At 35.6% G+C, this 25,090-nt stretch overlaps 4 protein-coding genes across 5 annotated transcripts; 2 read left to right on the forward strand and 2 right to left on the reverse strand.

Moving 5' to 3' along the window:
- Positions 1-5,764: 5,764 nt before the first annotated feature.
- LOC17898052 (TPR repeat-containing thioredoxin TTL1) lies at positions 5,765-9,193 on the forward strand. Its single transcript, XM_006306848.2, has 7 exons — positions 5,765-6,984; positions 7,145-7,340; positions 7,413-7,597; positions 7,693-8,026; positions 8,110-8,314; positions 8,422-8,528; positions 8,632-9,193. The coding sequence occupies exons 1-7, from the start codon at positions 6,077-6,079 to the stop codon at positions 8,782-8,784; spliced, it is 2,088 nt and encodes a 695-aa protein (XP_006306910.1). The 5' UTR covers positions 5,765-6,076; the 3' UTR covers positions 8,785-9,193.
- A 1,894-nt stretch (positions 9,194-11,087) lies between these two features.
- LOC17898308 (phosphoenolpyruvate carboxylase 1) lies at positions 11,088-15,528 on the reverse strand. 2 transcript variants are annotated; one of them, XM_006306617.2, is made up of 11 exons: positions 15,420-15,528; positions 15,013-15,201; positions 14,366-14,760; positions 14,195-14,279; positions 13,895-14,117; positions 13,709-13,812; positions 13,523-13,613; positions 13,282-13,436; positions 12,207-13,205; positions 11,736-12,122; positions 11,088-11,661 (listed from the first exon to the last, which is right to left on the reverse strand). In XM_006306617.2, the coding sequence occupies exons 2-11, from the start codon at positions 15,178-15,180 to the stop codon at positions 11,365-11,367; spliced, it is 2,904 nt and encodes a 967-aa protein (XP_006306679.1). In that variant the 5' UTR covers positions 15,181-15,201; positions 15,420-15,528; the 3' UTR covers positions 11,088-11,364. The 2 variants fall into 2 exon arrangements, with proteins under 2 accessions (XP_006306679.1, XP_006306678.2); XM_006306616.2 differs by having other exon boundaries at positions 15,350-15,460.
- Positions 15,529-20,020: 4,492 nt separating this feature from the next.
- On the reverse strand, positions 20,021-22,663 carry LOC17896835 (tubby-like F-box protein 7). The gene is made up of 4 exons (XM_006307563.2): positions 22,266-22,663; positions 21,851-21,938; positions 21,140-21,269; positions 20,021-20,865 (listed from the first exon to the last, which is right to left on the reverse strand). Exons 1-4 carry the CDS (start codon positions 22,575-22,577, stop codon positions 20,259-20,261), a joined length of 1,137 nt encoding a protein of 378 aa, XP_006307625.2. The 5' UTR covers positions 22,578-22,663; the 3' UTR covers positions 20,021-20,258.
- A 222-nt stretch (positions 22,664-22,885) lies between these two features.
- On the forward strand, positions 22,886-25,061 carry LOC17900030 (putative pentatricopeptide repeat-containing protein At1g53330). Its single transcript, XM_006307361.2, has 2 exons — positions 22,886-24,565; positions 24,761-25,061. Exon 1 carries the CDS (start codon positions 22,908-22,910, stop codon positions 24,315-24,317), a length of 1,410 nt encoding a protein of 469 aa, XP_006307423.1. The 5' UTR covers positions 22,886-22,907; the 3' UTR covers positions 24,318-24,565; positions 24,761-25,061.
- Positions 25,062-25,090: the final 29 nt, after the last annotated feature.

A 25,090-nucleotide genomic window follows, 5' to 3' on the forward strand; every position in this document is an offset into this window, starting at 1 on the left:
AGCTGGTTCGGATCAGGTTCGATGAGTCCATGAGACAACCCTCTCACCATAGAACATAGCTCTTCTCCCATATATTCCACTCCAGCAGCTTCTTCATCTTACCTACCTATGAACGAGTTTTTCTAAACAATCAGTGAATAACAAAAAAAAAAACCAACAAAAGTGTAATGGATTCTGTGAAAACATAGTAAAAATAACAAACCTGGAATTGATTTATTCACTAATCAAAAACTAAAAAGAAGTATATCCCCAGAGACGTAGCTGAGAAATTAAACTAAAAAAGATGTGGAGTTCTGTCTATTTCGAGAAATGATCTCTCTGTGTTTTTTTTGTAAAATGTGATCTTTCTGTGTTGAGTCTGTCTATTTAAAGGGAGGAGATTAACTTATTTAATTTAATTTATCTAATATTACCATGACCGTTGCTGAAAAGTTACCGTTGTTATGTAGTACTATTTGTTGTAAGAAAAAAGTAAAACGCTGAGATAATTAATTGATATGATGGGAGGGTTATATAGACTTATAGATATTAAAGATAAATAAAAATTATCAGGTTAGCTTTTTAAAAAGTTACCGTTGTTACGTACTATTTTATCAGACAGCTAATTATTAGACCAAAAGTATTATAGATTATACAATATTTACATTTTTGTTTACAATTCTACCCGGAAAAAAAAATGGTAAAATTTGTGCATATGATTTTTGTTTGTATTGCAAACTTTTAAGCTACTACATTAATGAAATGATGTAATGATTTTTACTTGCATTGCAGTAGTATTTTTAGATTATGAAGACCAAAAAAAAAAAAAAAGGTATTTTATCAGACAACTTCTAGTATTTTGTTTTGTTTTATAATTCGTGTGAATAAGGAAAAGAGAGTATTGAGTTGGGTCGGATTCGGAGATGGAAACCAAAATGGGCATATGGGTTAGTAAGGCCCAATCATTGCTCTTCTTTGTTATTGGGCGGGCTATTGGCAAATGGCAAGCACCAAGCAGGAAAACAAAACAGAGAAGAAGAAGTAAAGAAATGTTTAGAAATCGCATATATAACTGTATTGTATTTTTACGTGTGACATTTCAGAATCCAAGTAGTACTAAAATTAACATTTTATTATGTTTACAGAGAGGACAAGATTACAGGAAAAAAATATACTCTGTTCTTGTAATTTGTAAAGTGACGAGTTAAAATGAAAGTGGAAAGATTTTGTTGTCATTATGTTCCACGTGGGGGGGGTGGCTCGACCTCTGTGTACTATCTCATGTGCTCTCAATCTAATCTAATCTATTCTATCTATAGAGAACTTAATAAGCATTCATTAATGATTACTGCTTAGAGTCTCCAAAATCTTTAATTTTTGTACGAATTTTTTGAAAATTCTGTATATATCACAAAAAAAAAAAAAAGGTATCCGTAGAGTTCAAGCAAGATTTGAGGGGGGGGGGGGGGGAAGATAGAAACATTCTAATAAGAGTGAGTGACTGAGAAACCAAACAAACCATTTGGGATTTATGAATTTCCATCGATTTCTGCTTTCAATCTTTAGATTCCGATCCTCTTTTGGACGAGATTAAGTCTCTCAGTTTCACTCCTTTGGAACTTGCTTTTTCCATTTTTGTTTTTTCCTTCTTTTTTTTTTTAACATTATCTTTTTTTCTTTCTCATGTCCATTTTTGTGTGAATATGTGTGTAAATCATGTAGATTATTAACAAACAATAACATATCCACTTATTTTTTTTTTTTATCCACTTATTTTAGTTAGTAGTATATTTTGGTATTGGAACTTAGGAAATTTAGTTTTCTATTTACGTTTTTATGCTGTAATCTATGATGTTACACGATGATAAAATTAATACAAAATCAACGGATCTAACTCACATCCTTATAGTAATTTTTTGAAAATTATGTTGTTTTGTTAATTTATTAAAAATTTTGTTTATCGATATATAAATTGCTCTGATCAACTATTTGCGACGAAAATCGATACATAGTTTAGATACAGTAATATTCTCATTTCTCAAAAAAAAATTTATCATAGTTTAATTACATTGTCTCATTGTTACATTTGGTTGTACACAAACTTATATAAATGTTTCATTGTTTAGACGAAGAAAGAAAAATGATCGACCTACTTGCTTAATAATGTAATCAAATAGGTAAATATTACATGGAAACGTGTAAAATCGGATGAATATATATACGTATCACGCTTTAATTGGATTATGGGACTGTGCCATGCCAGAGTGTTGCAGCGTAATCGCAAGAGATGATGATGATGATGGTTACCTCTGAGCCACTGACGTCACTTTCTCAAGGACACTAGCGTCATCTTTGACCAAATCTACCTTCATTTCACCATAAATTTTTACTATATATATTCTTCTTCTTCTTTTTTTTTTTAATATCATTGTAACATTTATTCAGTTTCTTTCCCAAGTTCTTTTTCTTTCATCACATTCGATTTTTCTATTTGAGGTAACATAAAAATATAAAAAATTATACTGTCGTCTTTGAATTCTTAACATGAAATGAGAAATATTTTATTTAAAGTAACGAACGGTCGGTCAAACTAAATTCATTTGAATGATAAATCATTTACGATCATATTTTACATTCGAGTTATTTAAATCCCAACAAGATGTTTATGATATAAACCTTGTGATAGATGTAACAAGCAGTATAAAATAAAAAAAGATATGAAATAAACATATCATACCAAACACGGTACATGTATGTATCTATATATATCGATTCAATCGAACCAGTGTCCCATCTTGAAGGTTGATGTACGATTCATATACGGTTTATAAAGCATAACATGACCAAAAGAATGAATACACAATCATGATTGAGCTACATTACATTGCACTTGACTTGAACCACCTAACGTAACGTAGCCCACCCAACATCTTATTCCGCCAATTTTTTTTTTTTTTTTTTGTCACATTTCATTACCATAATAGCTATAGACAATAGACAATGTCAAGTTTTGTAGAACACTTGCCATATAAAGGAAATTTTCTTGAGTTGTATTCAAGATTCATAGAACACTTACTCCGAATACAAAAATCCATAAAAGCATTTGAATATGCCCTTTTCTTTTCCCCCATCCCTATAAAAGTCGTTATTATACTCATTAATCCCAATCAATCAATTTATTTATATTTGACGACAGCTTAATGGGTAATTATGTCTAAGACAACTACACAACACCTTCATTTGCGAATTGAATTTTTCGTAGCTAACAATTAAGAAATTTTAGTTTTACACGCCAATGCATCAACATTTGTGTTTGTCACCTTTTGAGAATTATTGACTCGGATAGTCCCAAGTTTTGTAGTTATTATTATTATGAAGCACATACTTTTTAAAAGTTTCTTTAACCATGTAACTTGCTTAAAAAGTAACCACTATGCAGTATATATATATTAGCATATCTACAAAAAAATATACGCATATCAAAAAATGTGGTTCGAAGAAGCATGTGAAGTATAACGCAAGATTTCGGTATATATATTCTATGCTTGAAGAAACAATGTTACGTGAAACACACAATCATTATAATTTTCTAGGTTACAAAAATATTCGATGCTTCAATAAAAGTACAATACTGTTTTATATATAGTCTATAGATACCAAAAAACAAAGCAAAAAAAAAAAAGAATACAGAAATAAATAGTATAGTATAGTGTAATGCAAGTGTCGGTATACCAAACCCACTACTAGTACCACACACCACTCTCCGAGTTATATATATAAACCGCTCCATTATCATTTAATCGACACTTTAACTTGGCATACGTATAAACGACTCAAACGTTTTGCTTTCTTGTTAAATAACAAACTCACACACTCACAGAGACACAGAGACACGTACATCTCTAGCTACTTTAATAGCCGGATCTTTGAATTAGATAATATGACCGGGTTTTACGATTGGAATCTCATATAATATATCGAAACCTGTTTATCTAGCTGTTGAGTTGTTACAAAGGCTCTTTAAGTAAATGCCCCAAAGAGATGCATAAATCTTTGTCGTCAAGTGATACTATTATTATTATTGTTTCATAAAGAGTTTCGATTCTTATTTATCATTATGCGTATTGGAAAGCTCTCTCATATATAGTTACTCTTTTTTTGTTCGTTTAGGAAGTTTTATGTTATAGCCAATTGCATGCTTCACTAGTTCACTCGGATGTAACACACACATGTAATAATGTAAGAAGCAAATAGAGATACCAGAAGAAGAAAATATAGTGAGAAAGAAGCCAATAGATAAAGATAAGTGCAAACTACGAGGTCACTTATTACATTTGTTGTTATTATTATTTGGTTTCCCTATCATATACTACCCAAATCTATCTTATAGCTTCTCTACACATAAAATAGAAAACATTATTACATCAAATTATTGAATGTGATTCTCAGTGGCTGGCTGACTTTTGTTATCGAGTTAGATACGTATAGAATATATTTTGACTTTGAAACGTTAATAAAACTCTTATTTGATGTATCTCGTGTTACTAATGTGAGAATTTAAAGATTTCTTATTTCTTTTGCAGTTTGTTATTTACTAGTTTTAACTAATCGGGCTATTTTAATTTACCTACTATAGTTAGATGTTGATACAATGAATTGGTTTTTTTTCTTTGGTATCAATACAATGAATGAATTATGAATTGATTCATTTGATTAATAATTAAAGAAAATGAGTTCGTTAAACCAAAGTAGTATATATAATAGTACGAGTAATAATATGCATTTATTCTCACTTAATAAGAAATAAAAAGAAATGTTTATGATAAAAACACACAAAAATTATATTAAAAGTTTTATTCGACTTATTCACTTTTTAATTATAGCATGTAGGTATTAAATATACATATATATATATTTTGTTTGACACAACACAATTTGTAAAGATGTGATTGGATCGTAGACGTCAGTTCCCATAGATCCGCGAGTGGCCTCTTTGGCATGTATTGTTGTAAGCTCCAAACCAAAGTACAAAGATAAATCGAACAGTACCGAAAGAGAAGTAAGCAGATTTTTCTAAGTATGAAAATGTATAATAATTATTATTATTTACAATATATCACAGTTCCTTATTTCTTTTCTTAATTTTTCTATTGTTTGATATTCAACGATTAAAAAAAAGGGTAAGATTAAACAAAACAAAAGCAAGAATGAAAACATGTCTCGTGAAGCAGCAGTTGAACAAGAACTGTTATTATTTGCACAACATTTATTATATTTTTATTTCCAAATTTTAATTTTCTCTCTTTATTTTTTATTTATAGATTTCAAATTAACAAATTTCCTTTATCTCTATTACATGTATCAACCATTAAAAAATCCACAAAATATATTATTATTGAATATAATGAGCGAATTTTTTCTAATATATAAAAATAAATTTGTAAACGACATATAATTTAGAACAAAAACAAATTGTACAAATGTTTAATAAAAACTTAATAAACTATCTGTAATTTCTGGTTATTCATTTGGAACTTTTTTATTTGTAGAATTTTGGTTTTTAGTTTCACCTTTGAATCAATTTATTACATTAACTTAGCTTTCCATTTTGTTCTTTGTTATTATTATGTAAACTTTTTTTTTATTTCTTTGTCAAACAAAAATGAATTAATAATAACCTTTTGTTTTTGTTAAGTGTATCTTTTTCAGAATTAATAAATTTGGTTTAATATTTCGCTCTGCTTCTCCATCTTCACTCCTCTTCTTCTGTGAACCTTCTCTCTCTCTCTTCTCTCTCTCTCTTCTCTCTCTCTCTTCTCTCTCTCTCTTCTCTCAGAGCAACTTTCTCTCTCTAAAGGGCACTCACATTCGTTCTTTGCTTCACCCTTTTTTTATTTCACGAGATCCCCTCCTCCCTCCTCTCTCTCTTTCCCCTTCGATGCCTTTTCGCAGAGTCTCGAATCCTCTCTTCTCCACTACTCTTCTCCCCCACCGTCTTCTTCTCCATTAACGACCATTGCCCACCGGAGTCCAACCCTAAACCCGATTAGGGTTTTCTTGAATTCTCACAAATTTGGTTCCTTTGGAGAAGCTAAAAATGCCCAAGTCAGTTAAACCCATTCCTGAATCTGAGAAGCTCGCCGATCGTCTCCGTGATTCATCACTATCCTCCGAGATCAACAAACCTGACTTCCGTGAATTAGATCTCGGTTCACCGGTTTCTCCGCTTCGTTCTCAGCCACGTGGACTCACCACTACCACTACTAGTAGTAGCAGTTCTAGCTCCTCCGGATCTGTTACGGGTCGGGTTAGGAATGGTCCGGTTCTTATCGGGAGATCTAATTCGGTTCGTAGTCAATCTGGTTCGTCCAGTGGGAATACTCTAAGACCGACTCAGTCTAGATCCGACTCAGCTACTTCTTCTTCTTCGCATTCTCAGCCACTCGTTTCCTCTGCTACTTCTCCTGCTACTACTTCCCCGGCGGCGAATGTACTTCCCACCGGAAACATTTGCCCTTCCGGGAAGATCCAAATCACTGGAATGACCCAAAGCCGTTCGAGAAGCGATGTTCTTGGATCTGGTACTGGAACTTATGGACATGGAAGCATAATGCGAGGCGGAGGAAGCAGTATATCTCCGGCGAAACCTGCCTCTATTGGCGGAGGATCTCCTACAACTTCGCCGGTTATTGTCGGTAGCTCTAACAGAAGTAGTCCTGTTGCAGCGGAGAGTTTATGGAAGAAAGCAATTTTAGGTTCGGATTCAGAGGAAGTGAAGAGAGTAGGGAATGAAATGTATAGGAAAGGTTTGTTTAATGAGGCCTTGAAGTTGTATGATAGGGCAATAGCTTTATCACCGACTAACGCAGCTTACCGGAGTAATCGAGCTGCGGCGTTGACGGGGTTGTCTCGAATTGGCGAAGCTGTTAAGGAATGTGAAGATGCTGTGAGATCGGATCCTAACTATGCTAGAGCTCATCATCGTTTGGCCTTGTTGCTTATTAGGTAAATTGCTTCTCGTGTCTCATAGCTCACCAAGTGGTTCTTTACTCACTGTATCATCAAAATACGGAATCTTTATCTGTGGTGCTTGTTTTTAGTGTTTTTGGTGATATGTTTGTGAGAACTTCAATATGTGTGTCTTAATTACTTGGTTGCGTTGCAGATTAGGTCAGGTTAATAGTGCAAGGAAGCATCTTTGTTTTCTAGGGAGACCATCAGATCCCATAGAGTTGCAGAAGCTTGAAGCAGTGGAGAAACATTTGACCAAATGCGTAGATGCGCGAAGACGTGGTGACTGGAAAAAAGTTTTGATGGAAGTAGATGCTGCCATTGTTTCTGGAGCCGATTTTTCTCCTCAAGTAAGAATTCTAATTTTGGGAAGAATCATAACGTTATATCGTTTTAACTGTTGTATCTTCTTATATCTACAGCTATTTATGTGTAAAGTAGAAGCATTCTTGAAACTTCACCGGCTTGATGATGCTCAGTCAAAGCTATTAGAAGCTCCTAAACTAGAGCCATTCCCAGTATCTTGTTCGCAGACGCGGTTTTCTGGTATGGCTTGTGAAGCTTATACTTATTTTGTCAAAGCTCAAATCGAGATGGCTTTAGGAAGGTGAGACTATAGAAACATTTTCATATGCGTTAAATGAAACTGTTGAATGCCATGAAGAAAAAAGAGGTTAAAGAGCAAGTCATGAATTCTTGCAGGTTTGAAAATGCAGCTATGGCTGCTGAGAAAGCTAGCCAAATCGATCCACAATGCAACGAAGTTGCTATGTTACACAATACTGTTACATTGGTTGCCAGGGCTCGTGCTCGTGGTAACGATCTCTATAAATCAGAAAGATACACGGAAGCAAGCTCAGCTTATGCAGAAGGCCTTAGGCTTGATCCCTGCAATGCTATTCTATATTGTAACCGGGCAGCTTGTTCCTTTAAACTTGGTATGTGGGAACGCTCAATTGAAGATTGTAACCAAGCACTGCGTTATCAACCAAGATATACAAAGCCTCTTCTCCGTAGGGCTGCCTCTAATAGCAAGGTACATATAAAACCATTTTTTTTTACTTTGTTTGGCTTGTAATTTGTTCTACATTGATCCCCGAGCTTTCTGTCCAACTCTAGATGGAAAGATGGGGAGCAGCAGTGAGTGATTACGAAGCCTTGATAAGAGAACTACCTCATGACAAGGAAGTTGCGGAATCTTTATTTCATGCTCAAGTGGCATTGAAGAAATCTCGTGGAGAAGAAGTTTTAAATATGGAATTTGGTGGTGAAGTTGAGGAAATTTTTAGTCGTGAACAGTACAAAGCTGCCATGAATCTACCAGGTAAAAGATAATTTCTCTGCTTCTTAATTTGATAATTTTTTCTCGATTGGATGGCTGATCTAACCTATGAAATTTTGATATGTGATGTATACTTAAATCAAACCCAGGAGTTTCGGTTATACATTTCTTGACAGCCTCTGATCATCAATGCAAGCAGATATCTCCATTTGTGGAGTCGCTTTGTACACGTTACCCATCTATACACTTCATGAAGGTAAAGTTACATGAAAACCTATCTTGTGGTATTAATTGACTGAAAATGTTTCATAGCTCCAGGAGAAAAGATTGACTATAGAATCTTCTACCTTTCTGGTTAGGTGGATATCGAGAAATGTCCTTCGATAGGTAATGCAGAGAATGTGAGGGTTGTACCGACAGTGAAGATATACAAGAACGGTAGTCGAGTTAAGGAGATAGTTTGTCCAAGCAGAGAAGTGTTGGAGTACTCAGTGAGACACTATAGCAGTTAAAAAGTAAAACCTGACAGCTTCATCTTCAGTCTTCTGCAGCTTCCTCATTACCCATTTAAAGAAAAGTCTCAATAATCCCACTTAACTTCAGAAGGAAGCTTAATTATCAGGGAACCTATATTAGTGTAGAGTTTCAGGTCTTAAAGATTTGTTCATTCATTCTCCTCTTCATTGCCCTGTGATCTCTGTCTCTGTATGTTATGTTTAGTTTTCTTCCCTTCATTCATTTAGACTGAGATTGCATTGGCTCCTTCTTCTTCTGTTTAGCTTCAATTGTTTAGGTATTATTGAGAGATGTTTACTTGTTGGAGTGTGTACATAAGAGAGAAGTTGGGATGTGAGTGAAGAAAGAAGGGTGCTTACCTAAGGGGCAATAAAGACAGGAAGATTTGGATTCTTCATTTTAATTTTTTTTTTTTTTTTAACTTTTAGGGATAAATTAGTGAAATCAAGAAGAAAGTGAACCATCTTTGTCATTTTTAATTCTCCTCCTTTTTATTTTTCTCAACATTTTCATCAATAAAAAGTTATATATTTTCATAGATTCAACTAAGTTTATTTGAATACACTTCAATACCAAAATCATACATAATTTCATCTAAAAAAGTGCTGTGAAAAGAGATGAGTTTACTGAAATATTTACCTGTTTTTATTTTCTTTATATTGAAGAGTGTTTAGAAAAAGGGTTTAGGTGATTGATTTAAAAATTGGATTTAAATACTATAGTCGTTGACATAAACAAAAAATGGGGATTCGGATTTAATTACAGATTTTTGATATGATTTTGTGTAATGAAAGCGATGGTTTGTTAATGCTTTCTACTTATTTGTTAATTGATTAAAAAATAGAAAAAGGAACCAAATAGTATTCGTTCGCATGCCATTATATAACTTCTTTCCTATTGTTTAATAAATTTTTAAATAATAAAACGCTTTTTAAAAGGAAAATAATAATAACAAAACGCCCAAAAAAAATAAAAAAATAAAGATTAAAATAAAGTAATTAAAAAGTAATGAACTCTTCTTGAATAGTTCGTTAGCCGGTGCTATTCTGCGCCTGCTGAAGTCGGTGCCCTTTAATTTCTGGTTGTTTGACACCTTTTTTTTCAGTTTACCTCTCTCTTTTTCTTTTTTTATTATATTTTGTGGATAATACATGTTTGGTCGTCTTCGGTAGCCCTGGGCATATAATCCGGATCCGAAAAAACCGATCCGAACCGATCCGAAAAATCCGATTTGAATCGGTTTCGGTTACTATGTAAAAACCGATCGGATTTTATGTTGAACATGATTCGGATTTCGGATTTAAACCGATCCGAACCGAAATCCGATCGGTTATCTGCTAACCCGAATACACATGGTCTAATACATCACATAGTATACATATAATCTCTATGTTTTTGTACTTCAACGCTCAAACCTCTTTTTTACGTCGGATTGTTCGGATTTAGAGTGTAAGTTTCGAATTTATAGTGTAGAATCCGAATCCGAAACCGATCCGAAATATGATTCGGTTTAAACTCGGATTTGTAATAAAATTTGAAAACCGATCCGAATCCGAAAAAATCCGAACCGATCCGATCCGAAAATCCGAACGCCCAGGGCTAGTCTTCGGCTTTTAGCTATTTGAGACTTTGAGTTTGAGTGATAATAATAATAAAATGATTTTTTTTCTGGGAAGGCGCGTGATGAACGTTCACCGACTTATTACTCTGACCTATTTTTGACCCCTGAGAGAGAGAGAGAGAGTGAAATTAAAACTGAAAGAGAAAAAAAAAAACGTACTTTATTATAAAAAAAGATAATAAAGTACGTTGGTGAAAAAAACCGGTACACCGTACATGTACGCTATAAATTCTCATTGAGAGAGAGCCGTTGGGGCGTTACGGGGAAGAGTAACTCAAAATGCAAGCCGTTTCTATCTAAAAGACTTACACACCGTGTCGTTTTTCTGCTCACCATTTTTTCCTTCTTCAACGTCCTCTTTTCGCAAAACATGTCTGCCGTTTTTTCGGGACCACCATATACCATTACCATGCTGAGGAAAGACAACATGTGTGTGTTGTTGTAGTGCACACACAGATATGATTATCATAGGGACGTGGAAACAAAAACTGTAACCGGAGATAAGGCCAAACTGAAGTAGCATTTGTTTTATCAAGAACTTTAACCGGATAAGGCCAGACCCTAACCGAGGTTTTTATTTTGGGCTCAGTCTACTAGATTTGATGATCATCTTTAATTTTAACCAATTAAAGAATCCATATGTATATAGGGGAAGGTGATTAAGTAAAGAGACAAACAAACAAGAAGAGATTCTCCTGTTCTGTTTTATTTAAACTTGATAAATTAAAAAAAAAACAGAGCATGTGTTCATGATCTCCATGGATTCTTACACGAAACTCAACAACATTTTTGACGGTGGATGGATACATAAAATAAACCAGATTCCCAACCGTCTGAATTTATTATTTTTCAAATCCGTAGGTTATAAAAAAAGGAGAGAGACTTGACTGGCGAGAAAGAGGAGGCGGCTGAGGAATTCGAAGTTGGTTTCAGCATCTCTTTGAACATGGGAACTCTAACCAGTGTTCTGAAGACCAGCAGCAATACCCTTCATGGTCAAGATGAGTGTATCTTCAAGTCCAGGCGCGTACTCGCTCGTCGGGTTTAGCTCTATGAGTTCTTGTGCTGGTTTGCTCGATTCCGCAATCTCCTTGGATATGTGAGGTCGCAGTGTCACATGGTAACTCGGATCACGGATTCTCTTCAATGTGTAAGCTTGGCATACATTGAGGGTCGTTATGTAAGAATTACGAAGTCTCAGTCTCTGTTTCAAGTAAGGATCTCCTTCCAGAAGATCTTTGTGTCCAGCAGTCTGCAGACAGCAATAGCGACTCAGACAATTTGTAAAATTAAGTAAAGAAGAAAGAAAATTCATGACTTTTTTACCTGCAGGACGAGTTTCTTGGTTTCTTCGAAATTAGCCCTGAGTTTCTCACCAAAAGGCCATAGTTCTTCCGAAACAAGAAGCTTATCGTACAAAGCAGCAATACCTGGATCTCCTTTAGCGAACACCATTTCAATTAGATCAATCGTGACTCTAAAGAAAGGCCAGTGTTTGTACATATCCTGGAGCATATGGAGGTTCTTGACATCCTTTTCGATCACGTGCCTAATCGCTGATCCGAATCCAAGCCATACAGGAAGATGGAATCTTGTCTGAGTCCAAGCAAAGATCCACGGAATCGCACGAAGGGATTCAATCCCACCGCTTGGTTTCCGCTTAGCAGGTCTGCTTCCGATGTTCATACGACCATACTCCAGTTCTGGTGTAGCCTGCAACCGATTTTAAGATTCCGTGAGTTTTGGGACTCTGTGGGGTAAGAAAGTTAAAAGATTCTGAGTGAATTAAATACTTACGAGGCGGAAGTACTCGACAAACCGAGGTTCTTGAAACACAACAGAACGATACTCCTCGGTCGCAACAACTGCCATCTCATCGAGCAAAGCGCGCCATTCCAGTTTAGGCGAAATTGGAGGACACATACCGTGCTCGAGTGTAGCAGCGGTGAAACGCTGAAGCGTTCTAAAGCATAAATGCTCTTCACCAAACGATTGCTCGATGACTTCACCTTGAACCGTGACACGGAATGAACCGTTAATAGTATCCGGAGGCTGAGACAAAATAGCAAGATGGGTTGGTCCGCCTCCTCTTCCAACCGTGCCACCACGACCATGAAACATTGTTAGCTTCACACCATACTCTTTAGCAACCTTCACAAGCTCTTCTTGAGCTTTGTATAACTGCCAAGCAGCGGACAAACGTCCAGCGTCTTTCCCTGAATCCGAATAACCAATCATAACCTCTTGCTTACCGTTTATCCGGTTCTTATACCAGTCAACAGAAAAGAGCCTAGCAACTGCTGCAGGAGCTGCTTCAAGATCCGCTAGCTTCTCAAAGAGCGGAACAACTCTCAAAGGCTGTTTAACACGGCATTCACGCTGTAAAAGCTCAACAGCTAATACATCAGAAGGTGCAGTTGCCATAGAGATAATGTAAGCACCGAAGCTGTCTGCTGGTAGCTCGGATATGACATGAAACGTGTCGAGAACATCAGCGATTTCTTCAGTTTTAGGAAGATCAGAACCGAAAAGCGGACGTTTGCCACTTAGCTCAGATAAAAGCCATTCTTGGCGGCGTTCTTCAGACCAGTCTCTGTAGGATCCGATATCTAAATGTGTGGTGATGGCATCCAATACATCGGTGTGGCGGTCAGATTCTTGCCTTATGTCAAGTCTCACAAGAGAGAGCCCAAAGGTTGAGACTTGCCTCAAGAAATCAAGAAGGCTTCCATCTGCTATTGGACGGTCACCACATGAACACAGAGATCGATAACAGAGCTCAAGAGGTTCCAAGAACTACATAAATAGCACGAGAGAGCGGTTTAGTACCAAATCATAACAGAGAGTCAAAGGATTCTAATTGCAAAGATACCTGTTCCAAATTAACGAAAGTAGCCTCTTCGGGGACATCAGAGTGGCCATTGCTGAGCAATTGATGCGCGCGTTCACGTGTGTGATAAAGCTTGTCCCTTACATCGCCAAGAATCACACGGTATGGCTCAGTTGTAGGAATTGACTTCCAGAATTCTGCAATCAAGACAATGAATGAAAGGTTCCAAATTAAATTGGTTCTGGACACACAGCTTAGGCATAAAACCGGTTCCCTTTCTTACCTATGTAATGTTTTGCAGCATCTTTCCTCGAATTTGCGTGAACTTCATCAGCTCGCACACGCAGCTCGTCATTGCAACGCCACATAGACATCTACAAAAGAAGCAGTAAAAATGAAATGGGGATACAATGACATATACACAAAGAAGATGAGGAGACAAAGCTGAAAAAAAATCTCCGGATCAAACCTCAAACATAAGATCTTCGATTTGGTTAAAGTACATAGTAGCAGCCATCATTCTAGCTAACAAGCAAACATCTCTAGTGACTTCAGGTGTAACCCTGGGGTTACCTGCAAACACATATACATTGTGAGCCATTTAGAGAGGGGGGGAAATAAGAGAGGTATGCGAGAAGGACTTATAGAAATGTACCGTCACGATCACCACCCATCCACGAAGAGAATTGAATCAATGGAGCATTATATGGAACACGTTCTTCGATCCCTATGTTTTTCAAAGCTGTGTCTACACGGCGCAGAAACTTAGGAACACCTTTCCAGATAGTTTCATGGAAATAACTCATTCCTGCTCTCATCTCATCTTGAGGAGTAGGTGGTGTTCTTTTGATTTCATCTGTTCGGAATGCTGCTTGAATCTAAAAAATTCGCAAAATGTTTCCGTTACATTTGAGAAATGAATTCAAATCAAGTAAATAGGAAGAAGCTCTTTTACCTCTCTCTGTAGAGCCTCATCAAGCTCTTGCTTGTCATCAGGAGTAATATCCTTAGCATATAGTTGCGCTAGACAGTCTCTTATCCTGAGAAAAAAAAACGCATAAAGAAGATGACTTTAAAATCAAAGCTTTAATCCAAAAAAGGCCCGATTTGGTCTAAATGAACTAACCTCCCATGTTTCTGAAGCAATGATCTTCTCACAGACTGAGTAGGATGAGCAGTCAAAACCAAATCCACAGTCTGATTCTTCAGAGCGTCAAAGATCTCTTCAGGAGACTTATTCAGATCTCCAACAAGCTTTTTGAAAGTTTCTTCAAGATCAGATTCAGTAGTGGCAGAGCTCTCATCAACAAAGTCACCTTTCTTCAGCTTCTTGACCCTACGACGATAAGCAATCTGCACTTCCTCAGCCAAATTGGCTAAGTTAAGCATGTGAGAGAAAGCTTTAGAGATAACAATGGAGTCTCCTGGATCTAAGCTCGTCAGAACATTCCCTAGCTCCTCTAGCTTCTTGGGTTCATGTTTCCCTTCATATTCTGCAGAATGCTCATAAAGCTCTTGCACCTATACACAACAAACACAACAGACAATAAGATCAAACTTAGCCAGCAAAAGTTTAAATCTTTCATTCCAAAAGGTCAATTGCAGAGCACATGAAACTACAAATCTCTAAACTGACAAAAAGTTTAAATCTTTCTCTTCGTTCAAAGCCCTAATCAACCCATGATCGAATCAAAAAGCTAAAACCTTTATCAAAAGATATCACAGGATCTTCTAAGCAAATGGGTCAAGTCCAAAATCGAGAAGAAAACGTACAGTTTCACGGAGATCTTCACCGTGCAAATCCTGGAGAATATCGAGAAATCGATCTAATAGCAAAGCATCATACTCAACAAGCTTGTCGTCTTCACTGACTTTACCAGGAACCAGTTGACGAAGATGAACATCAATCGATGCCATCTTCTCTAACTTCCGATTCGCCATTTCTTTTTCACCGACTTCACTCTGAAAGAAGAGAACAAACAAAAGGAAGAAAAAATCAAATCAAAAGTCAAAAGGTCGATCTGTAGACAAAATTTGACTGAGAGATTACGCCAATGAAATCGGAGACAAACAAATAAAAATCGAAACTTTAGAGTCAATAGAGACAGACCCAGATGAGAAAAAGTTGCAGATTGTGCGGAGGGAATCTAACAAGTGTGAGAGAGTGTTGAGAAGCTAACCAGTTTAGAGCAGAAAAAAAGGAGTGCCCTTTGTGAAGTCAGTCAGTCAGATTCAGATTTCAGAGATATATGCAAAACGAGATACTCTGCTTACGTTTATATAGAGAGAGTGATCATGATGATTCCTATCCATTATTTTATTTCTATGTGATGCTCCTCGCTTCTACTTGATTTTTTTTTTTTTAACCTTTTTCTATATTCTTTTTCCTTATTTTTAATATATTTGTTTATGCAGTTTGAACTTTGAAGTAGTTTTTACTTTTTATTTATTTATATACAAAAATATAATATTGTATTCTAGTCGAAAACATTAATATTGTATATGGTTTCCTATCTTTTTATTTGATGTTCGTCTTATAGTTGAATTTTTAATTCGTATTCTTTTTCTTAAATTCATTGAAATAGTTTCTAAAAATAGAATATTCAATTCTAATGAATAAGTGATAAAAAAATATGAGACTTCACCTAATCACATTTTGGAAATTACCACATTCGTATTTGTTTTATACTCTCTCTGTTCTACGATATATAATTTTTTAACCTTAATATTTTTCCAAACTAAATGGTTTTTTCACAAATCTATACAAAGTTAATTAGAATTTTATTAGTTTTAACAATTTATATTATACAAATTAAATTTTATTGGTTGAATTATACTTATATAAGCATTAAATGATGTTTTTATTTAAAAGTAAGCAAAAATTCAGTGATTTGTTAGGCTTTAATTGGTTGTGTCTTTAGAATCTTTCCACAATCAAATTTTGGTGTACAACACTAAATCTAAAGCAATCAAAATTTTTAATCGTTTAGAAAATTTTGATTTACTTTTTTGATTCACAACCATAATATTTTCATAATATTTTTGGCGGTACAAAGCATATTTTCTTAAAACACATATTTTTCAGCTTTTCAAAATTTGAGTTTTTATAGCCAAAACACTATAACAATAAAATCTACAGCTACAAGAAATGAATTTACAATTAAAAAAATCTACAGCCGTAATCATTTAGACTTTTAATTTATGTACATTTTGCTTAAAAAATCATCTATTCTAAAATGGAGAGAGTAAAATTTTATACTCGTAGTTAACAAAAATAATATTTACGTAAAATTGCATTTTTAAAGTGTTGCAAATTACCGATGAGATTATTTATGTTGGTTTAGTTTCCATTTTCCAATGCGGATCATGATTCAGGATTAGTATTCTATACAATATACTTTTTCTAAAATTATCAAAAAGATAGAGAAAAGAAAAGGAATTGTTCTATCTCAAATTCACGCGAGTGAGTGTAGAGAAGCGCATGTGTCATGCACAGAGATTGATGAAATCTCTGAACTTTGAACCTAATTGGCACTTTTTGTGATCAAGTTGACAATTTCTTTCTTTCTTTTTTCTTTTTGTGGATTTAAGTATTTAACCGACCAATCTATTTACTTTCAATTTGTTAACATTACTGGCTTTCTTAAAAATCGAAGATAGCGATTGAATATAAAACTTAAATCCGTAATCCCATTACTTTATTTCACATAGCTGATTTTATTATTAACATAGTAGATGATTTTTTTTTTTTTGGTGTCATGAAAGCTATAACCTTCATACATTCGTGTCATGTAATGATTTGACCAAATAAAAAGATGAATGATAATAATACTCTTGTGAACGACGAAAAAGTTTTTAAGTAAAAAAGCTTTATGTCTGTGATGCGATCACTAGCTAGATCATGCCATGTTCATTATAGTATTCTAATTACTCTTAATTAGTCTAATTATTGTTTGCTTATTATGCTAAGTGACAAAGTCGTACATGGCTTGTGGCGTCACATTATGAATATATGTATATATATTTTGTGCCGGTCGACTTCAATTATTCAAAGAAATTTGGATCTTTCTTCCTATGTGCTATTGGAATATTCGAATAATTTGGTATGTCTCTCTATCCACCTAATTAAGTCAACACTCGAACCGGCATGAGTGATAAGATAGTCTAATTTGCTCGAATATTAATTAGGTATTCACTTTTCTTTAATCTATTGCATAATTTATTCATTTATGCGGATACTTACATATATTTTGTTTGGTTTTCACCATCACATAAAATTCCTTTGGAATATACTTATCTTTTTAAGATATTGATGTCTTCGGAACATGATAAAAACTAATTTTATTCACAGAAAGAAAACCAAAACCAAATACTAAAAAACAATAAAAAAAAAGTCCAAAAACTAAAAACCAATAATTAAGAAACTGCTGCCATGCATCCAAATTAAAGCCTTAATTCTATCAAATATATATGAATAAGAAGCTTCGATTACAGTTGGAAACGCATCATGCATGCATGTATATATACAATGAATCTATATAGCACATTTTGTTTGCGTGTTTGAATTTACATTTTCTGAAATGGGAATTATAAACACGGCTTACGTACACTCTTTAGCAAGCTTATCAAGATAGTTTACTTTTAGTATTATAGAAACTATAATTAATGCTTGATACTTTATTTTTTGTAAGAATAATGCTGAATTATAATGATAAAAACTGACTATAAGGGAATAGGGATGATAATGGTTAGCTGATAATTTGGTTGACGTATAAGATGATAATTAAAGTCCATTATCAGGAAGAAGAAGAATTTGAGTTTTGGGGAGAAAGGACAAAGTGTGAAAACTTTTTTTTGTACTTATTGTTAGTTTGACGGCACCCTTTAAGACACTTTGATGAAGTGGTAGTGGGATGCTTCTTCACGGAAGCAATATTATTTGCATGGTACGTCGTGAGTCGTGACTCGTGGTGCCTTATGACATACTTCCGACTCAACTAAAAGATGTATAGTTGAGTACTTGAGTTTACTATAGCTTGGGAGAGTATCGTGATTAATGCCGTACGTTTTTTAAAGCTTTTGAGCACATTAAATCTTTTCTAAGACTATTGTATATCTTGGATTTTAAGCTTTTCTTTTCTCTAGATATCCTTCATTCTTTTCTAATGAGCCTTCACGTGATTGATTATCATAACAATGTGGCGATGGAGTTAAAATAAAAGTTGTGATGGTCAGCTGTGAAAATAAGAGCCTAGTTTAAAAAATGAATTCCAAACGGTAAATTTGGAAAAACAAAGAGCAACCCTTATTACTAATCTATCCTTAATTAAGACCAACGCATAAGAAAGTACTGTGTTCCATACCATTAATAGTAAGCTTAGTTACTATAAGGAAGGAGGGATCCAGTTTGTAAACAAACGAACATATAACCGAAAAGAAAATATATAAAATTATAAAGATATAAAAAAGTAAATATATGAGATGGCTACATCGAAAGGATTTGCAGTATGTTTGGTCTTGACGATCCTCGTAACTGTTGTCTTATTTGTTGGAGTCAATTCCATTGATATGTTCAAGTGTAGAAACTTTGATCCTATCGGAGGAATCCCTCAAGACTGCATGCAGTTAGAGATGATGTATATATATGAGCAATGTATAAATTAAAACTATGACCAATGAATAATAAGACGATCACCTGTATTTGTGGAAATCTACATAGAAACTATATATGATCATATGATTCTATGAGATTAAATAATAATGACTTCGATTTAATTATATAGTCCATGACTTATTTTATGTTAGTGTTTCTTTTTTTTCTCCTTCATACGTACTATTATATTAGATTGCTTGTAAAGTCGCTATGATCCGCATTTGATAATACAAGAGGAACCCATGAATGAAAAATAAATGATTAATTGTTAGCTAAGATATCAGAAGGAACAAAACAATCCCTTTTCACCCAAGAAACCCTTTGCACTCTGCAAACTTAATTAAGACATCCAGCTTTGGAACTCTCTTCCCAATTTATGTTAGTGTTTTTGCATCAAAGTGACAATAGTGTTGAAACCTGCATCCGTTGAATATTTTTTATTTTAGATAAAAACAAATCGTTTTATAAATTCATCATTAGATAATAATAGTAAGATTTTTTTTATCAAACTATAAAAGGAAAAATTTATATTTGTTGTAACATTATGATAATTATTTATGAAAAACGTGTGTATAAAATTAGATAATATAACTATTGCAATTTTTATTCATAAAAATCAGTATTCTTAACAACAACAAAAAACCAAGAAAAAGAACATTATTATTGCTTGAAATAGTCCTTTGCTTTTGTTGTTTCTTGGAAAAGAGCTACTTGCATGCCGAGGTCCTGATACTTGTATGAACTCAATTAGTTGACCAAAATGAGCCTAATTGTCATATCACAAGTGACAAGAATGTCGATTCCCAAACTTACTGGAAATGAAACACTCTTTAGCCAAGTTGCATAGATTAAGTAGATACTGCCACATAGAGTTGACGCAAAAACTAGATCAACTTAGTCAACCACGAGACGATCGAACATGCTCAAATTCCAAACAAAACATGTCTACGTCAAGAAGTTCCAATTCTTATTTTTCTTTTCAACCGAACATTAATTAGAAAACTACTCTTAACTACAAAGGAATTATCAAGAAAAAAAAGAGTACGAGAAAACAAAGGACACTTTGTTCTATAGAAGCATTATTCGTTCGTTGTTAGTTGTAGCTTTGAACAGAGAAAACAACTGCGATAATGATAACAAAAAGCACATTAATATTTAAGAGATACACTTTTGATTTTGGGTTTACAAATTACAGTTTTGTTTATTACATAAGTAATAATTTATGTGCTTCTCCTTCCACATACCTTGCGTTTACACTTACAACATGATTACAACAAAAACATTACAACATTCTGCAGAGACCTTCGCTTTTTTTTTTAAATACTTTTTTTTTTTACGTGTGTTGCCTTTTGCTGGGTTTTATCACTCACTCGCAGGCAAGTTTAGTGCCGAAACTTGTGAGACAGATAGCAAAAGCCTGAAATGCAGAGAGAGGCTGTCTATAATCCATAGTGAAAGTGTCATCTCCCACTTTACCAAACTGTAGAAGAACTGTTTCTTCATCTCCTTTACCGCTCGGTTGACTTTGGTCCACTGTCGCAACCAGCTGGAAGTTCTTCACTGACGCAACGGTTACTCGTCCATGGAAGTTTAGACACCAGCATTGCAAGTGCTCGTGCCATCGCGGAGCTTTGTTCTTTAGTATTGTGAAGCTGGAACCATCCTTGTTGTGTTTTTTCATTATTTTGGTTACATCACATGGCTTTTGGTCCAAACAGAGTCCAGCCGATGATGATGATGATGACAACGATGAGGATGGGCATCGGAGTGTGCTTACCATTCTTCTTGGACCTCTTGATTTCAAGAGGTTGAATTTATAAGAAACATGACCGACCTCAAAGTTGCCTGCTGGAACTTGAGGGCTTATCTGCTTCGATGCAAATCTGCGACTGGCTTTACCGTTTGAAGGCTTCGCTCCGTTATGTGGCGGTTGGCTATCGTATACTGTAAAGTTTGTCCCAAGAAAATCTGATCTGCAGAAGTTTCCCAAAAAAAGAATGTACCTTAAATTTCAGGCCACTCATCATATTCGAAGCATAAAAAACACCAAACTCCTTAAAGAGACTCAAGATTTCAGTTCCAAGGGTGGAAAAACAAAATTTGAAACTTCTGAGAAGTCAATTTTGGTTTAAGAGACACAAGATTTCAGTTCCACGGGTGGCAAAAACAAATTCTGAACTTCAGAAAAGTTGATCTTGCTTTATAGATTAAATGACTGCCAAGGATATTCAGGTTGATTGATGATACCTTAATTTTCCAACGTAGGCATTACTTCCCTGAGAGAAATCATCAGCGTCGAGTGAAACGATGTACTCAGTGTAAGCACCAGTCCTGAACCTTCGTGCCGCCAGAAGAAACTTTCCTTTATCAGTGAATGCTGGTAAACAGAGAATACTAAAGAAAATTAATAAATGCAGAGAAAGACCCTTTTGCTAGACAAGAGCAAAGATGGAAAGATAATCTAGCCCAATTATAACCAACATTTTGAAGCCAAGAAAGAATCTTGACGGATAATTTAATGAAGTATAATAAAAAATTACTTGAACTTGTTCCAAAACAACAAAAAGCAATCTGCTCTTAACTAAAAATATAACTCAAAATATTATTCAGTGAAGCCTTGCAAATTGCATCTCAGGTCAACTCCTATATAAGACTGAACCTCGGACTATTCTTCATCATCAGCCAGGTCAACAAGAAAGTCAACACTTTATTTATGGCAATTGGTTGGTAAGTTCTTTTAAATGACCACTCAAGGCATTCCATATGTGGCGAATGACTGAGACAACTTACATTGTCCGCCTAAGAAGTCACTAATTCCAATCGTTTTCACACTTAAAACATACCTAGACTTTTCATGCCACATATAGTTTTCCAATATTGACTGAATCAACCGGTTTCAACAATAAGAATCATACTAAGGAAAAGTAATATTTTTTTTTTCTTTGGGAAATTACTTACATGGAGTTAGAGCAAGATACAAGTAAAAAGTTGATGTCTTCTTGTTCCTCTTTATCAAGCACTGATTCGAAAAGTCTCGAGGACCTGGCTGCATCTCACAAGAAACTATAAAATCTCAAATCTCATGCCATTTTTCCAAAATTGCTCTCTTAAGAAAAGCAAACCCACAAATTAAAGACTCAAATGTAAACATAATCAAAAAAGCATCTATCAAGGCATATTAAGAGCTAGAGCAAACGAACAAAAACACCATTAAAGAGAACAAAACAACAGGGAGTAATAGTTTCACAAGTAGAGCTTTTAATTACATCAAAATCGATTTCTAAAATCAGAGAATACGAAAACCCAATTCGTAGAAATCAAAAGGTGTCACCAAGAAAATGGTAATCACACACAAAAAAAAAGAAACCCTTACCAATTTAAGGCAAGAAGGGAAAGTGATTTTGCCGGAGTTAAGAGGCGATCTAGCAAAATCCAGAGTGATTTCTCTCCATTTCTTCGAAACGCAGGCGCAAGTGACTACATCACGACGTTGAGGCCAACGGTCCTCAGTCTCCTCCACGCGGCGAATGATCTCGCCCAGCAACTCAGGGAGCATCGCCGACCACGACGACCCAGCCATGTCCGACGGCGGCGGGATCGAATCAGGTTCCGGTGCCGTCTCTCCCTGACGATCCCTGAACGAGTTCGAGATTCTCCGCGAAAGGAGGGACCGTGACAAAGGCATTTGCGAAGAAGGAGAGAGAGAAGTTTTCGATCTGGAAATAGAGAGAGAGAGAAAGAGGAGAGAGAAAGGATGAGATGTGTTTTTTTGGGAAGTCTGGAGAGAAAAACTAAATAATTCGAACGTGCGAAATCTAGAAGACGGAAGGAGTGATATTTTTGGTTAAAATGACACAGCTGTGATGTATAAATATGTGACAGATCTTTTAATTAGGACACACGTCTCTCTCTCTGACAGTCTACAAGTACACTAAACCGGATACGCTGACTAAACCGGATACACCATGTTATTCACTGTGAAATCTGTATCACTTGAGAGACTTTGACTAAACCCATGTCCGCCGTGAAATCTGTCTCTTCATTCAGGCTCGCCTCTCTCCTCCGCCGCGAGAATGATCCTTCCGCCGCCGTTAAGCTTTTCCGAAACCCTGATCCTGAATCAACGAACCCAAAAAGACCCTTTAGATACTCTATTCTTTGCTACGATCTCATCATCACGAAACTTGGTGGCTCTAAGATGTTTGACGAGCTAGATCAGGTGCTTCTACAGCTCAAAACCGATACTCGGGTCGTTCCAACGGAGATTCTTTTTTGCAACGTGATCAATTTTTTCGGCCGTGGGAGATTACCCAGTCGTGCGCTCCACATGTTCGACGAAATGCCTCAATACCGTTGCAAACGTACTATGAAATCCGTGAACTCTCTGTTGAATGTGCTTTCGAAGTGTGGAGAGTTCGACAAAATGAGGGAGCTTCTTTCTGGTATTGATGAGTTTGGTAAGCCAGACGCTTGTACTTATAATATACTGATCCATGGATGTTCTCAGAGCGGGTGTTTTGATGATGCCTTGAAGCTATTCGATGAAATGGTCAAGAAAAAGGTCAAGCCCACTGGTGTAACCTTTGGGACGCTGATTCACGGGTTGTGCAAGAATTCGAGGGTGAAGGAAGCATTGAAGATGAAGCAAGATATGTTGAAAGTGTATGGAGTATGTCCCACGGTTCACATTTATGCGTCGGTGATCAAAGCGCTTTGTCAAATTGGTGAATTGAGTTTTGCGTTTCAGCTTAAGGATGAGGCGTATGAAGGAAAGATCAAAGTAGACTCAGCTATTTACTCTACGTTGATTAGCTCAGTTATAAAAGCTGGAAGGTCGAATGAGGTGTCGAGTATATTGGAAGAAATGAGTGAAAAAGGATGCAAACCCGACACAGTGACTTACAATGTACTGATTCACGGGTTCTGTGTTGAGAATGATTCCGAATCAGCTTATCGAGTTTTGGATGATATGGTAGAAAAAGGCTTGAAACCAGATGTTATAAGCTACAATATGATACTTGGTGTCTTGTTTAGAATCCAAAAATGGGAAGAGGCAACTTACTTGTTTGAAGATATGCCCAGAAGAGGTTGCAGTCCTGATACCTTATCTTATAGAATAGTTTTCGATGGGCTGTGCGAAGCTTTACAATTCGAAGAAGCAGCGGTTGTCTTAGACGAAATGCTATTTAAAGGCTACAAGCCTCGCAGGGATAGGCTAGAAAGGTATCTGCAGCAGCTATGTGAGAGTGGAAAGTTGGAGATTCTGAGTAAAGTTATCAGTAGCTTGCATAAAGGAAATGCTGATGATGCAGATGTGTGGTCAGTTGTAATACCTACAATGTGCAAAGAACCTGTTATATCAGATTCTATTGATTTCTTGTTGAACAGAGTAAAGGAAGTTGGTCCTTTATCAGCAATGCCGTAATGCTAGGTCACTTGTCGTGCAATTTAATGTTGCTGTCTTGGTTTAGTAATACAGGACAAGGAAAAAATAGACGATAGAATTGCAAAGCTCTCTGGTAATACAGGTGAATAGTTACCACATGGGCTCACTTCAATTTAGATAACGGAAGAATGTGCTTAGTGCTCCTAATTAAAGCTCTTACCTCTTCTCGGTAGCCTGCAAAGTGGTGGTGCAGAGGATTTATTCCATTCACTGAACCAAGCATTGAGGTATGACTTCCCTTCTTGGAGTTGATTGAAAAAATAACATAATTTTACCAATTGGTTAAGAAGGAAAACGTGGTTTTGGAGATTTATACTTTATTGGAGGAGAGAGATCATGGATACATAGATAACTAACTTCATAGCCTGTACTGTTTTCCCTGTGTCGTTTGTAATAATAATTTTTTTTTGTGTGGAGGGTAGCTGTGACGACTGTGATGGTGGAGGCGGCAGTGGTAATAGCGGTGTCGGCAAAGGTGGTGATAATGGTTGCAGAAAAAGTTAATAACTGCTGTTACCTCCAGCATGCGAAGGCTGGCTTGAGTGAATAACTATCAAAACACTTGCGAAGTATACAAATAGACCTTTTATACATAAATCATAAAGTATAGATAGACGATTTAGATTTGTAGACATTGTGGCTATATAACGGTCTTGAGGATTTTGAAAGTATCTTTGGCAAACCTTCCTTTGTAAGTATTAAAAGGTGTGTATCCTGTTTTAACATTCCGACCATAACAAAAATTTCATGGC

Source organism: Capsella rubella, unplaced genomic scaffold, assembly GCF_000375325.1.
Source record: "Capsella rubella cultivar Monte Gargano unplaced genomic scaffold, Caprub1_0 scaffold_1, whole genome shotgun sequence".
Classification (NCBI taxonomy): Eukaryota; Viridiplantae; Streptophyta; class Magnoliopsida; order Brassicales; family Brassicaceae; genus Capsella; species Capsella rubella.